Here is a 15,225-nt window from a genome sequence, read left to right as displayed (position 1 = left end):
GCAGGTTTGAATACTGTCCATTAATAGGCCGTTATTTTCCAAAAGTATTTATTTTAGATCCTGAGCTGATGTAGTTGTGTTTTATGTTCAAGTGCAACACACATAACAGGAAACAAAACAAAAACACGATGAGTTCCTGAACACTAATATGAACTCATAATAAAAATACTAACTGGCTGATTTTTTTTTTTGATTTTTTTTTTTTATGTTTTCAAAGTTATTAGGCTAAAGCTATATGTTTTATTTATTTCAAGGTGGGTTAACTCTTATTTTATTTCTTTTTCATTTATTTTCCAAAAATATGGGGTGTCAAATCAGCCTGCATTATTTTGTTTAAATTATTTCAAAGTATGGACATGGATGTCCATTTTTTTCCTCCTTTTTTAATAGGTTTGGTGTTCTCATTTGTTCTAACAAGTTAATGTTCTAACAATAAAATGTTTACACTTTTCTTTCAAGCAGTTCTGTAATTTCAGAAATGCAACATATACAACCACAAATCAGAAAAAGTTGGGACAATATGTAAAATGTATGTAAAATAAAAAACATTACACAATTCCCAGTTTCTGCATACTTCTTTTAGAGTTGTGTCTTAGTGGCTTCCCTCACCCGTCTCCTTCTAGCGTGGTCACGTAGTTTTTGAGAACCGCCTTCTTGATACAGATTTATCGTACAGAACCACACGGTTGTATTTCTTAATGTTTGATGTAAATGAAGTCTAAGTGTTGTGATCTCTCCCCTGTCTGTCTCTTTCATCCTGGTTGGTTGTCCTTGTGATCTGTCCCCTGTCTGTGTCCTTATTTTAATTGTGATGTGTTCAGTCCCATGTCCATATCTGTTAGTTGTGTTGTTTCCTGTTTTTGCAGCCTTGATTCCACTTTAATTGTCAGCCATTTTTCTTTGGTTTTGTATTTGGTTATTGTAGGGTTCTCCTTTTAGTTTGGTATGTTTTTGGTTTGACTCACCCCCAGGCTCTTTTGTGGTCACTCTCTTTGTGTTAGTAGAGGTGTCTTTGTTACCCGGCCTCCCCTGCACTTTTCCAATTACACCACTTATAGCTCGTCTGTTTATTTGTTTCACGTTAAGTACTGCACCGTTCTCCTTTGAGTTGTTGGATTGTTCTTTGACACGTCCCGTCTGTAGCTGTGTGTAAAGTCTTCGTGTTGATTTCCTTTGGTCCGATCCCCGGTTGTTGCTGCTTTCCACTGCCAGTGTCTTGTTTTGAGTTCTATGCTAACTCCTGTGTTTGCCATTTGGACTCTGTTTGTTGAACTGGACTGCAAAACCGGTCATTAAATGCCCTTTGTTTACTGTTATTTCCTGTGTGGTTACTGCCTGCATCTATTGGGTTCGTTCCCAAACAGCTCCCACATCAGAACGTAACACCAAGACATATTCAGTGATGTGGAAATGTTCATGTGTTCATCCCCTGACTTGTCTCAAGAAAACTGGCTGTAAAATTGATGACTTAAGTCTTGCATTTAGAATAAATTCACCCTGTTTGAACGTTTTTCTTTTCTTTTCTTTTTTTTGGAATGTGTAGCAGGCCTTAAATGCGGGAATGATGAATATCAGCAAATTAAATGAAGTTGACCACACAAAACATAAAACATCTTGGCTTCATGCTGTCCGCAATAAGACAGAAATCAAAGAAAATATCAGGATCATTATCGGTCCCAACAAACACCACATTTTCCATGTCCTTTAAACCTTTTCTAAATTGTTGTTTAAAAAAACCCCTCAAAACTATAATTGCACTTTATATATCAAAAAAACTTTAGAAGTTGTGTTGTCTTGATTCATTTATTTTAAAGGTCAAACATGTTTTGCAGCTCCAGAAGAATTTTATTTGTGGCAGACGGGAGAAAAATGGCTCTTTTGACAGTAAAGGTTGCAGAGCCTCTGGGCTCGATGGAGAAAAACATCAGACTGCTGAGTGCCGGCATCCTGCAGCTCTCTGGAGATAATGACCACGTTTGTCATGATGAGGGAGGTGTGCACGCTGAGTGCCTCTGTAGTTGCTCCCTGTGGGTTTGTGGTTTTCCTCGGACGTTTCTGGAGTAGTCTTAGTCATTATGTTGTATCTACATGACCCATTGTTGTATGTGTTTTAATGTCTAAGAAAATATTATACAGAAACAAAATTGCCTGATTATTACGACCCATATTTCCAGTTCTTCCAGCGGCACCACATGTGTGCACAGTAACGGGTGCACGAGTCCTTATTTGTGGACTGGATTTATATTCTACTGTGAGTGTTGGCATGTTTCTGATTCCATGATTGTGTACTTTTTTAGTACTGTAGGATTTCATAGATGAAGCCTGGTAGACTCTGGTGGGGATGTTTTTTTTTTTTTTTGTCTTCTGAGTGACAGATGTCATGACTCAGGTGGAGATTTTTAAGTAAGAGTTGTTGCATTAACTCAGTGCCTCCCAGGATTAGTGTTTAAACCAGCAGAGATTAACCCGTAAAAGCAGTCGGTCAAACCTAGTCTTCGTCAAACGTTGACTTTGATTGTCATGTGAAGTTTGTAAAAAAAAAAAAAAAGTCTGAGTGGTACTGATTTACTGGCTCACTGTGGGTGAACAAGAACTAATCTGGGCACTCGTGGTCACAGTGTTCGTTACAGTCTGTGGATTCAGACTGTGATTAAACACAAAGGTCAAATCAAAACACCTGCAAACGTTAACTGACGGAATTAGCGTGTTTCTTTGCTCAGAAGTACAAAGGCGTCCATAACACGAGTGTCCAGATGATCCACCTAAACCACATTCATGAGGTACTCATAGAGTGCATGCCTCAGCCACACGAATTATTACCAGCAGGGGCCTACAGCTTTGTGACATTATAATGCAGGCTAAGATTAGAGTGCTAAGCAGAGCCTGACCCCCTGACACTTGCATGACTTTGATCGATGCACTTGCACGCACTTCGTCATGATGATTCCACCCGCTGTGTTCCCAGCTGGATGCCGTGCTTTGCTCCACTGGATGCCACGCATTGTGCACTGGATGCTGCATATATAAAATAATTATTTCATTGCGGATTAATTAGTTTCTCTCCGAGTTGGCTGTTGAAAATGCCTCTAATCGCTTCCGGAATCACATCCAAACTATTCCAGCTGCTGCTTTTCTCTTGCGTGTGTGCACACGCGCACTTAATGAAGTGGAGAACGCAGTGGAACTGTCTAAAAGGTAAGTATTTGTAATGTTTATTTTGTAATGGCCTGGTAAAACAGTTGCATGTTCATTCCTTCTTATAAGTAGCTCTAAAAGTACGTTTATGATAGATTTAACATCTCGTTATAATCATTCAGACGAGCTGCGCTCTGATGCGGGGTGCTAACGCAATCACTCGTACTCACATGCAGTGTTTTTGACTTGTTTGTGGAGTGTTCACTTGAAGTTCATGTCATTAATGCGTGATGGAGATTTTGAACATTTCAAAATTTTCTTTGTGCACATGCATGAAGCCGTACAGTTTACAACTGTTTACAAGGAGTTTGAGACGGGTTTACTCTCGTGCATGGTAGAGTGCGTGCAAGTGCATGGATCAAAGTTGTGCAAGTGTCAGGGGGCCTTTAGGGTTTGGACAACCCCAGGCATATACCCTGTAAAATGCAGCAAACAGATAAGTGAGTCCATCCCCTCCAGAGTTTTAGCACAGTAACTGATTGAGACAAGCCTGGAGAAGTGGAGATACACTGTGGAGAGAAGGGGAATGAAAGTCAGTCAGAGTAAAGCCTGATTTTATGCTTCTCCTTCTCTGCAGTGCTGCAAAGCTCTCTGCATCACTGTGTACCTCTCCAAGCCTCTCTCTGCAGCCTGACGTGAACCTCCCAAAAATTTAAACTACACATCGAAACGACACAGACCACAAGGGCTATGATTGGTCACTCTCCGGTTTATCTTCTTCCTCTCTCGTCATGTTTAAAAGTTTTTGCAGTGTGCACATAATTACATTTTTTTTTTTTTTTACTTTTTATTTTATGTCTTACAAGTATTTATACAGAACAGTAGACAAACAGTATGGGATCAGCTCACAAGGGACAGGAGGGATTACAGTTTCAGATCACATTTTCATTTATATAAGAGAGAAAGAGAAAACAAAAATTAAATCCATTCAAATGTTAGTCTTTGTTTATATAACTTATCCATTTGCACCATTTCCTATATAATCTTCTTTTTTTAGTCTCAAACAATAAGTCATTTTTCCATCACACAAATTTCCTGTACTATATCCAACCATTATTTTTGTCTAGGTGGGTCTGAGGCAAGCCACTTTCTTGATATGGCCTTCCTGACAGCCGTAAGAAGAATTTTTACCAGATAATTCTCCTCTTTCAGTACTACTTTACCTATATTTCCCAAATACAGGGTGGAGCAGTCCTTGGTAATCCTATATCCAAGCACATCATTTATCACAGTGTTCACGTCATCCCAAAACGGTTCTATTTTGGGGCAACACCAGAAGACGTGTGTGGTTTGCATTTATTTGACCACAATGCCTCCAGTATGTTTGCTGTTTTAACAATTGTTTGCTTTTTAAATTTGGTGTAATAAAAAAACGTGTTAAATTTTTCCAATTAAATTCTCTCCATGTAAGTGAATTTGCAGATGTCTGTTGAGTTGTGCACATGTGATACCGTTCCTCTTCAGTAATTGTGATATTCAACTCTTTTTCCCCACTTGTGCTTTATGTATAATGTTGTTTTATTCTGACATTCCATTATGCTGTGGTATATTACTGATATAACCCTAGATATTTTTTGATTATATGCATTAACCATCACTTCTATCACTGGGTTCATTTCTTCTGGTGTGGCCCTCTTCACCTCCTTATTGTAATATTCCCTCAATTGAAAATATCTAAACAAGTCTTGATTCTTAAGTGCAAATCTTTTCTTTAAGTCTTCAAAACTTCTTAATTCTCCATTCTCTGTCGTAGTACAAAATGCAGTCATTCCATTTTTCTTCCATTCTTTAAATGTTGAGTCATACAGCCCAGGCCTAAATTCACTATCCAGTGCTATCCATTTTAATCATTTTAGCCCCTTTTTCAGTTTAAGTTGTCTGGTAAGTGTAAACCACATTTCCAGTGTAAATATTGTTATTGGATCGATCAAATTCCTTTGTTTTTTTCCACAATTACATTTTGATCATGGATCAAATAGAGGAACGTTTGGCAGAAAAGTCCACAAATATGACCAACTTTGCAACACGGAGTCGAAAAACTACAAATGACCCGCAATTCATGGAGGGATATTGCACGTCACGTTGGTTTGGAGGTGGATGTTTGCATAAAGAAGTGGAGATCATTGAGAGATAAATTGGTACAGGACCAGGAACAGTGGTGGTGCAGGTGGAAAGAATATCAGCACAAGTGAAAAGTTTACAAGACAGTAGTGAGACCAGCTATGCTGGACGGCTTAGTGGTGATGACAGAAAGACAGGTGACAGCACTAATTATATATAAAACAAAAAGAGAGATTTGATTTATTGACAGTGATGTTCTAGAAAATGTTTCACGTTACAGTAACTGCATTCTGTCTTGAAATCACTATTTTAACAAGATTAACCAAAGTTAATCAACAACAACATACGAGTATGCTGAACTCAAGGTTGAGATTCCTAAAGTGGGGCAACCAGCTTCTGGTTGTTTTTTTTCTTTCGGTGACGGGCCACCAGGCTAACGAGAAACATTTTGTTGAGAACACCAACGAAAAATACAGCTGAAGAAGCATTAATTTGTACGTGAATAATCATTTCAGTGCATCCAGAGCGCTTTGATTCTGGTCTTCTCACAAAAACAATCTTCTGTGCAATGAATGTTCTTTTTACTGTGATTTGACAGCGAGATAATCCTCTAATTATTGTTATTTTTCAAATCTTTCCACCGGTGAGCGGACAGCAGTGTGACGTCCCTCTGCTCTCTGCATCAGAGCGGTTGGTGTGTTCAATAGAGGGTGTCAGAATCTGACATGTGCGCCACACATTTTGACGAGTAAAAATGAATAAGTGAATAAAATTAGAGGACTGGTTTTTTTTGTTTTGTTTTGTTTTGTTTCCCCCTGAAACGCCTTTTCATATTTCGCTCTTAAAAACTCCTCAGTAACTTGTTTCACACCAGAAACAATTTTGATGAAGCCAAAGTGACAAAAAACAAAACGCGCGTATAAAACTGTGATTCTTAATGAGGTCTGACTGGTGGCAAGTCTGAGGTACTGCAACGCATGAATGAGGGTTACTAACTGGCGCCCCGCGGGCCACACGAGGCCCAGTCTCCTTGATGTAAACATGCTTTATCAGGGTGACTGGACTGAAACTTTGAAGAAAAAGTGGGTGTGCGAGCCCCCTGAGATCTTTCACTGATGACTGGGAGGATTCTGACAGTAAATACGCACATTAAGTTTTGATTATACTCAAATATATTGTGTGCACTCCTGCAGTTATTGGTGTAGTTAGTGGGGTGAAAACTGCAAATCTGTGACTGTGGCAGGATGACATTAATTTAATCTTTATTTAACCAGGTTAGTAAATAATGAGCCCCTCACTGAACTTTAGGTTTTGTGTTTTTGAACCCCTCACTTTCTTCAGGCAGCACGCCATGCGGTTGGATGGTGCAGTTCAGTAGCACTGCCGGGCCTGAAGAGAATTCTAGGAGAAGCACAATCTATTTTGTCCCCTTGTCAGAGAAAGTCTGAGTTCCCAGTTGCCATTGAATGCAGCGTAACGCTGTGTGTGTGTGTGTGTGTGTGTGTGTGTGTGTGTGTGTGTGTGTGTGTGTGTGTGTGTATATGTATGTGTGTGTGTGTGTGTGTGTGTGTGTCAGTGGACTCAGATAATGAATTGTGGACTTTGTGAGTAAATATTTCTGCTTGGTTTATTTATATATATTTTTAACTGAATGTTGTGTAATGGGTGATCAGGCGTATTGATATGTGATTGGTTCTGTGTGTCACTGTGGTTTGTCCTCCTCAGTCTGTCATTAAAGATTAAAGTTGAAACCATCCTGATCCGTTCCACCACTTTGTGAATTGAATGGGTGACTTGTTGAACATCTCCAGATCAATTTGGTCTCATTCATGTTTAAATTTAACATTAACTTTGATGATGTTTTGTTCACTGAAGGAATCCGACCTTTGTCCTCGAGCCTTTTTCCAAACGATGCAAGAGATTTTTTTTTTTTTTTTGTCTCTACAGAACATTGAAGTTTTAATTTGAAAGGATTCATTCACTCTTACAGATGAGTAGAACCAGGTATTTTGGTTTAATTCTAATGAAGATAAATACTTCTTTACTTTTTTATTTAATTTACTCGCTGCTGCTGGTTTTTTACAGTATTAAAAGCCAGTTATGACGACATCACCGTGAATAGTTCAGCTGAATTAAATGTAATGCACATTTTGTTTGTTTATGTAGACTACCTTCTGGTGATGCGTTCATGTGCTTCTGTCTGAGCGGAATTCACATGATGCTGCAAGAACAGAGCAAAAACGTATGACCCCACCTAAGATCAAACTTTTCCTTCCCCTAAAAGAAATGTTTGATCCTCACTGACCGGCACGGGGCCGGGCGTCAGCCACAACATTCTGTTTCCCCCTGATGTGGTGAACCTGGCTGTTAAACGGCTGCACTAATAGAAAGTAACAGAACTAAAGGAATAACCTGGTTTGGTTTTCCTGTGAGCTGGTGAACATGACAAGATCTACAAAACTTTACATCAGATTTTAATCCTGGCCAAAAGAAATATCAGCGCACTCTTTGATAGGTTTATTAATCCCCATGTGATCATGTGCAAAGCTCAGCACCTGTAGTCTGACCTCTGACCTCTACAGCCTGGTTCACCACGTCACAGTCTGGTGAGTTCTGGTCGGCCGGTGCCATTTACACACTAAAACACCATCATCAAAGAGGTAGCACTTTTATTCTGCTGGGCTACACAACGTTACACAACATGCTGTCCTCCTGCTGGGCTTTAATGAGCTGATCTTAGTTCATCACCAAACACAAATCAGTTTCAGGCAGCAACACTTCCACAGCACAGTGCGCACATTTTAATCCAGCAGGAGGCCCAGACACCGTCAGAAAGGAATCAGAAAGATCCACACAGTCACCAAGCTGGTGGACTTGGGCTGGCGTTAAAACATACGAGGGCTGTCCATAAAGTATAGGTCCTTTTTATTTTTTTCAAAAACTATATGGATTTCATTCATATGTTTTTACGTCAGACATGCTTGAACCCTCGTGCGCATGCGTGAGTTTTTCCACGCCTGTCGGTGACGTCATTCACCTGTGAGCACTCCTTGTGGGAGGAGTCGTCCAGCCCCTCGTCGGAATTCCTTTGTCTGAGAAGTTGCTGAGAGACTGGCGCTTTGTTTGATCAAAATTTTTTCTAAACCTGTGAGACACATCGAAGTGTGCACGGTTCGAAAAATTAAGCTGGTTTTCGGTAAAAATTTTAACAGCTGATGAGAGATTTTGAGGTGATACTGTCGCTTTAAAGGACTTCCCACGGTGCGAGACGTCGCGCAATGCTCTCAGGCGCCGTCGTCAGCCTGTTTCAAGCTGAAAACCTCCACATTTCAGGCTCTATTGATCCAGGACGTCGTGAGAGAACATAGAAGTTTCAGAAGACGTCGGTTTCAGCATTTTATCTGGATATTCCACTGTTAAAGGAGATTTTTTTAATGAAAGACGTGCGGACGGATTGCAGCGTCGGCTCACAGCCGCCGCGACGCTCCGCCACAGGAAAAACACCTCTGTTGGAAGCCTTAAGGACAAGTTGGAACATGTCCAGCTGTTAAACAATTTCTCATATACTCACTCCACTGAAAGCCATCAAAAGCCGCCTGGATTTTACAAATGGTTATCAACACGGAGGTGTTTTCGGAGTGTTAGAGGACAAGTTGGGACATGTCTATCTCGGCTTTCAGTGCTTACCAGTCGAGTGAGTATAAAAGAACTTGTGGAGAGCTGGACATGTCCCAACTTGTCCTCTAACACTCCGAAACGGAGGTGTTCCTTTGTCTCACTCCATCAGCGAATCGGTCGTGACGCGCGAAGCCTCCGCGCGGCTTTCCATGACAAAATCTCTTGTTAAAAGTGAAATCTGCCGGAAAATGGCTGATGTCCAGGTCTTGTGATAACCAGAGAAAGAGCACACGACGGTCTCGTATCCACAGAGCCATCAGCTTAGAAATGATCCAGTGGTTTGTGCCGCACCGTCGCAGCTCGCAGCGCGGCGCACCGACCGTCCTTTAAAGGGGTCCGTAAACCTGTAGTTAAAGTCCTTATTCTCTGTGAAGCCCGTAAAATTTTCACTGAAAGCCAGATAAATTTTTCGAATGGTTTCCAGGTGCCAGTCTCTAACAGTTTCTGAAAAAATTCTGATGGAAAAAAAGTCCTTTTCATTCCGCCATTTCCAGACAATGAAAATCCGACGAGGGGGCGGGACCACTCCTTCCACAAGGCGTGCTCACAGGCGAATGACGTCACCGACAGGCGTGGAAAAACTCACGCATGCGCACGAGGGTTCAAGCATGTCTGACGTAAAAACATATGAATGAAATCCATATAGTTTTTGAAAAAAATAAAAAGGTACGATACTTTACGGACAGACCTCGTATAAGCTTTAGCAAAAAGGAAAGTTTTAAGCCTAATCTTAAAAGTAGAGAGGGTGTCTGTCTCCCTGATCTGAATTGGGAGCTGGTTCCACAGGAGAGGAGCCTGAAAGCTGAAGGCTCTGCCTCCCATTCTACTCTTACAAACCCTAGGAACTACAAGTAAGCCTGCAGTCTGAGAGCGAAGCGCTCTATTGGGGTGATATGGTACTACGAGGTCCCTAAGATAAGATGGGACCTGATTATTCAAAAGCTTATAAGTAAGAAGAAGAATTTTAAATTCTATTCTAGAATTAACAGGAAGCAAATACACAACAATGCACTCCAGCAGACACTCCTTAAATTCCTCCAAGAGGACGAGCTCTCGCACTGGCACAGAATCCTTCACCTTACTGGCCTGTTACCACTGTGGAGCATTCCTTCCTCACACACAAACTCCACATAGGTCTGGTTAACATTTTTCTCAATTTTTAATTGTTTGTCTGTCTGCCTCTGGTACCAACTCATAGGTACTGTGGACTTTACAAGGTCATAATCTAGACTCTGATCTGTGGTCAGAGCGGCACACACCTCCTGAGATTTTCCAACTATTTTGCACTAAAATGCAGAGACCACAGATCCATTGGCTAGTTTAACGTGGCTGCTATACGCTCCACAGCGCTAAAATATGAGTCCACCTCCGACTCTGAACGGACGCACTAGCACAATATGCCGACTCGCATCAAAACTCTCATGAAGAGAGAGCGGGGTTGGCGAATTAACAGGTGAACGGGGATTGACACTGGGCGGGCGCTCCAGCTCCAAGGCTCTCACCCGAAGGTGCATTGCCTGCACCTCTAACTACCAAGTTTTCACCTCTAACTACCAAGTTTTCACATCTAACGCCCACGTTTTCACCTCTAACTACCACGTTTTCACCTCCAACTACCACGTTTTCACCTCCAATGCCCAAGTTTTCACCTCCAACGCCCAAGTTTTCACCTCTGACACCCACGTTTTCACCTCTAACGCCCAAGTTTTCACCTCTGACTCCCGGGTTTTCACCTATATCGCCCGAGTTTTCACCTCTAACACCCAAGTTTTCACCTCTAACACCCACGTTTTCACCTCCAACGCCCAAGTTTTCACCTCCAACGCCCAAGTTTTCACCTCTGACTCCCGGGTTTTCACCTTTATTGCCCACGTTTTCACCTCCAACGCCCAAGTTTTCACCTCTGACTCCCGGGTTTTCACCTTTATTGCCCAAGTTTTCACCTCTAACTCCCGGGTTTTCACCTCTGACTCCCGGGTTTTCACCTCTAACGCCCGAGTTTTACCTCTGACTCCCGAGGTTTCACCTTTAACTCTTTAATTCAAACTGTCAGCTGAGGAGCTCCAGGTTAGCTTAAGGGGAGGATCTGCAGGGCGTGGCGTGATGGGAGGCACGGAGCTCCACATCAACTCCCACCACGTCCTCTACTGGAGGCAGGTCTGTCAGGAAACCCTTTTTCCCCAAATTCTGCTCCAGGATCTCTCTCAGTTCCGCCTTTTAGGCACTTAAGGGTGCTTGCACATTGAACAGGTTGGCAGTCAGCATCAGATCCACCTTCCTGTCCTCGTGTAGCTGCTGCAGAGTGGGATGTTAAACAGAGCTGTCCGAATCAAACTCCATTGTCCACAAACACAGATGTCAACCAAGAAAAAGTGAGAAAAACTTAACAAACCTGCAACACAGCATGATGAGAAAAAAAAGGAAAAAAATAATAACAATAAAATCTCCGGTGGTGACTCCCAGACAAACCCCTAATTTATGTTACGCACTGGCCTAGGGGTAAACCACGGCCTAACATAAAGGTGGCTCCCCTCGTCTGAAAGCTGGAGGTTTCCTTGCTTGGCCAATCAGCCGGTGCCATAACGAGCTCACCTGGAAAGGAAACTCACACGCAGCACACAGGAGGAACAGTGCCTCACCTAGGTGGGGAGGGTAAACACACCTATAATACTGAGTATGACCCCAGGGTCATAACATCATTATCATGTGACTTGTTTTGTTCTAATTTGTTCCATTTTTCCTGTTGTGTCCTTCAGCTGCTGCGAGAACTGAAACACCCGAATGTCATCGCCCTGCAGAAAGTCTTCCTGTCTCACAGCGACAGAAAGGTCTGGCTGCTGTTCGACTACGCTGAGCACGACCTTTGGGTGAGTCTGGCGGCTCTGTGGGCCGCAGTGCACAACCCTGTGACCCCCCAAAACACTCTTTTACTCTGTTTCTGCTTTCCTGTCATCATCAGCAAACTTTCCTAATGTTCAGATAAAAATGAATTAACTGATGCACAGTGAAACATTTAATTATGAAACATCATCAGGCTTGTTTTTGATTTTTTTTTTTTTCTTTTTTTTTCATGTTGTGATGAGCTGCTACCTTGGTTCTCTCAGGTAAAACAGATTTTTAATCTCAGTGTGACTTTTTGGTTCAATGAAGATGAGAAGGGCACAAAATCCAAAAGTAGAACTCCGGACAAGGAAAGTCTAAATTAAAGACACAAACCACAAACATTAAACTAGAGCACCGCCCTCATAGAGCCTCAGCCAAACCTCAGCTAACACCAGTTTCCAATTCCACAAATCTTTACCTTGGAAAAAATTTTTAACGTCAAAGTCCTGTTAGAAGTGGCTTGAGGCACTTTTGATTGAGATATAATGCAAAATGTACATCAAATGGCCGTTTCAATATTAATTCAAAGGTCCATAAAATCCACAATCCGGATCAGATCTGGATCAAACTTTGTCAGGTGATAGTGAGTGTCAGTCTGCACCTCACTTTCAAATGTGAGAGTGATTGGGGCATGTTTAATTAAGATTAAGAAGGTATGCGATTACTGAGGAATGTAAATGGTAAATGACTGCATTTATATTGCACTTTTCCATCTGCATCAGACGCTCAAGGTACTTTACAATAATGCCTCACACCAAAGTGTAAACTTTATGAGAACCAATGCCCCCCCCCACCCACAAACACACACATTGATTTCATTAACACCTGAACTAACCTTAGCCTGTTAGCTGAGCTTGGCAGTATTTTATGGAGCTAAATCAAGGCCAAAAGTTTTGTAATCTGAAAAATAAAAAAGATTGAAAAAATACATTTTGAAACTGAAAATTCAATGTTTGTTCTTGAATTTTATAATAATTTCAAAGTATTAGCAAAATAAAAATAAGTGTAAGATATATATTTTTCAGTTTAAATAATTTTTTGATTCAGCTCTGTAATTTTTTTGATCAAATAATTTATTTTCATTCAGATTTCTTTTTTTTCACCTTCAGATCTTTTTTTCACTTTCAGATCTTTTTTTTTCAGTTTCAAACTTTTGGCCCCGTTCTGCTGTGGGAGGGCGTGGCTTCGATTGAGAGGGGCCGTGGCATTTTGAGTGACAGGAGAGCAATCAGTCCTCACATGATGTTGCTTTCAGGAAACGTGGGTACTTTGATAGATAATGACTTAACACTTTCTCTCCACTGTGTTGTCTTGATACCTGTAAATAAAGTGATGCTAAAGATGTCTATTACAAGTAATTCTAGACCACACTTGGTCATTTTTGATGTTTAAAAACTGGAAAATATGCAAGATTGCGCAGCATTGCGCATGAAAATGAAGCAGGTCATTCATTTTACAGGCTGCAGCGGAGTGTTACGAGTTTTCTAAGTAACACACACAGAGACCTGGCTCAGCAGAAGGAAGCTTTAATATGGACAGAACCAAACAGACCACCGGTAAATCCAAAGCCGTCCGGAAAAGTGCTCCGGCTACCGGGGGTGTGAAGTAGCTTCGCCGTTACAGGCGCGGCACTGTGGCGCTCCGCCGCTACCAGAAATCCACCAAGCTGCTGATCCACAAGCTGCCCTTCCAGCACCTGGTGAGAGAAATCGCTCAGGACTTCAAGACCGACCTCTGTTTTCAGAGCTCTGCTGTGATGCTGTGCAGGCTCACCTGGTCAGCAGCTTGTGGATCTGCAACTCTGTGGATTTTTGGTAGCAGTGGATCTCTCAGCGCCACCGTGTCGGGCCTGTAACGGTGAGGCTTCTTCACACCCCCGGTAGCCGGAGCGCTCTTCCGTGAGGCTTTGGATTTGGATTTACCGGCGGTCAACTTTGTTATATCGTCATTAAATTCACTATCCGGTACAACATACGGATTCACTGAACCAACTGCTACACATTGATCACAATAAACAGCTTTATCTCGAGGGTTTAAAGCCTCGTAATAAGCTTTCATTCTCTCTATTTTCTTTCACGCGCCCCTCTCAATCGAAGCCACGCCCTCCCACGCCCGAACGGGGCCAAAAGTTTGAAACTGAAAAAATAAGATCTGAAAGTGAAAAAAGATCTGAAGGTGAAAAAAAGAAATTTGAATGAAAATAAATTATTTGATCAAAAAAATTACAGAGCTGAATCAAAAAATTATTTAAACCGAAAAAATATATATCTTACACTTATTTTTATTTTGCTAAAACTTTTAAATTAGTATAAAATTCAAGAACAAACATTGAATTTTCAGTTTCAAAATTTATTTTTTCAATCTTTTTTATTTTCAGATTACAAAACTTAAATTTTCAGTTTCAAAATTAATTTTTTCAATCTTTTTTTATTTTCATATTACAAAACTTTTGGCCTTGATTTAGCTCCATAGTATTTGGGCTTAAGTTTGTCCTGTCCAGTTCATGCCTAGTTTCATCTGTCATTCCACCTTTCACACACACACACACACACACACACACACACACTAGGTGCTATGTATATAAGATTTTTTTTTTTGTGGTGGTGGTGGTTTGTTTTTAGAACTCCAAACTCCAACTCTGATGTACTTAATGAAAACAGTCCGTCTGATCTACCACCCACAAGTCAATATTTGAAGATGCTAAGTTGCTAAGAAAAAAGTGAGGCAGCTAAAGTGACTGGTCATCGTGGTTTGTGTCACATATGTGATTTAGTCCACAAGCACAGCAGAGGTGAAACTTTCTTTTTTGCCTCCTGCGTAGCACATCATCAAGTTCCATCGAGCCTCCAAGGCCAACAAGAAGCCCATGCAGCTGCCTCGAGGGATGGTGAAGTCGCTGCTGTATCAGATTCTGGACGGGATCCATTACCTCCATGCCAACTGGGTGCTCCACAGGGATCTGGTGAGCAGATACACGAGCTGCAGCGCTGCAGTGCTCCATTTCTCTTTATAGAAACACAGACACTTTTATCGTCAGTGTACTGACTCTGCTATAGTCCACCAAATTCCTTGATCTTTTTTAAATAACACTAATCACAGGTACGACGACACTAATCACAGATACGGCAACACTAATCACAGGTATGGCGACACTAATCACAGGTATGGCGACACTAATCACAATCACAGGTACGGCGACACTAATCACAGATACTGTGACACTAATCACAGATACGGCGACACTAATCACAGATACTGTGACACTAATCACAGGTACGGTGACACTAATCACAGGTACGGTGACACTAATCACAGGTACGGCAAGTCTAATCACAGGTACGGCAAGTCTAATCACAGGTACGCTGACACTAATCACAGGTACGGCAAGTCTAATCACAGGTACGCTGA

The 15,225-nt window shown here is 41.5% G+C and overlaps 1 protein-coding gene across 1 annotated transcript in view; it reads left to right on the top strand.

The window, feature by feature from the left end:
• The window catches only part of cdk19 (cyclin-dependent kinase 19), a 106,355-nt gene that overhangs the window by 22,559 nt on the left and 68,571 nt on the right, over positions 1-15,225 (top strand). The window contains exons 3-4 of the mRNA XM_034161712.1: positions 11,691-11,801; positions 14,639-14,779. Coding sequence (XP_034017603.1) covers positions 11,691-11,801; positions 14,639-14,779 — 252 coding nt within the window. The remainder of the gene's footprint in view (positions 1-11,690; positions 11,802-14,638; positions 14,780-15,225) is intronic.

Source organism: Thalassophryne amazonica, chromosome 21 (assembly GCF_902500255.1).
Source record: "Thalassophryne amazonica chromosome 21, fThaAma1.1, whole genome shotgun sequence".
In the NCBI taxonomy this organism is placed as follows: domain Eukaryota; kingdom Metazoa; phylum Chordata; class Actinopteri; order Batrachoidiformes; family Batrachoididae; genus Thalassophryne; species Thalassophryne amazonica.
This window is presented reverse-complemented; position numbering and strand designations above follow the sequence as displayed.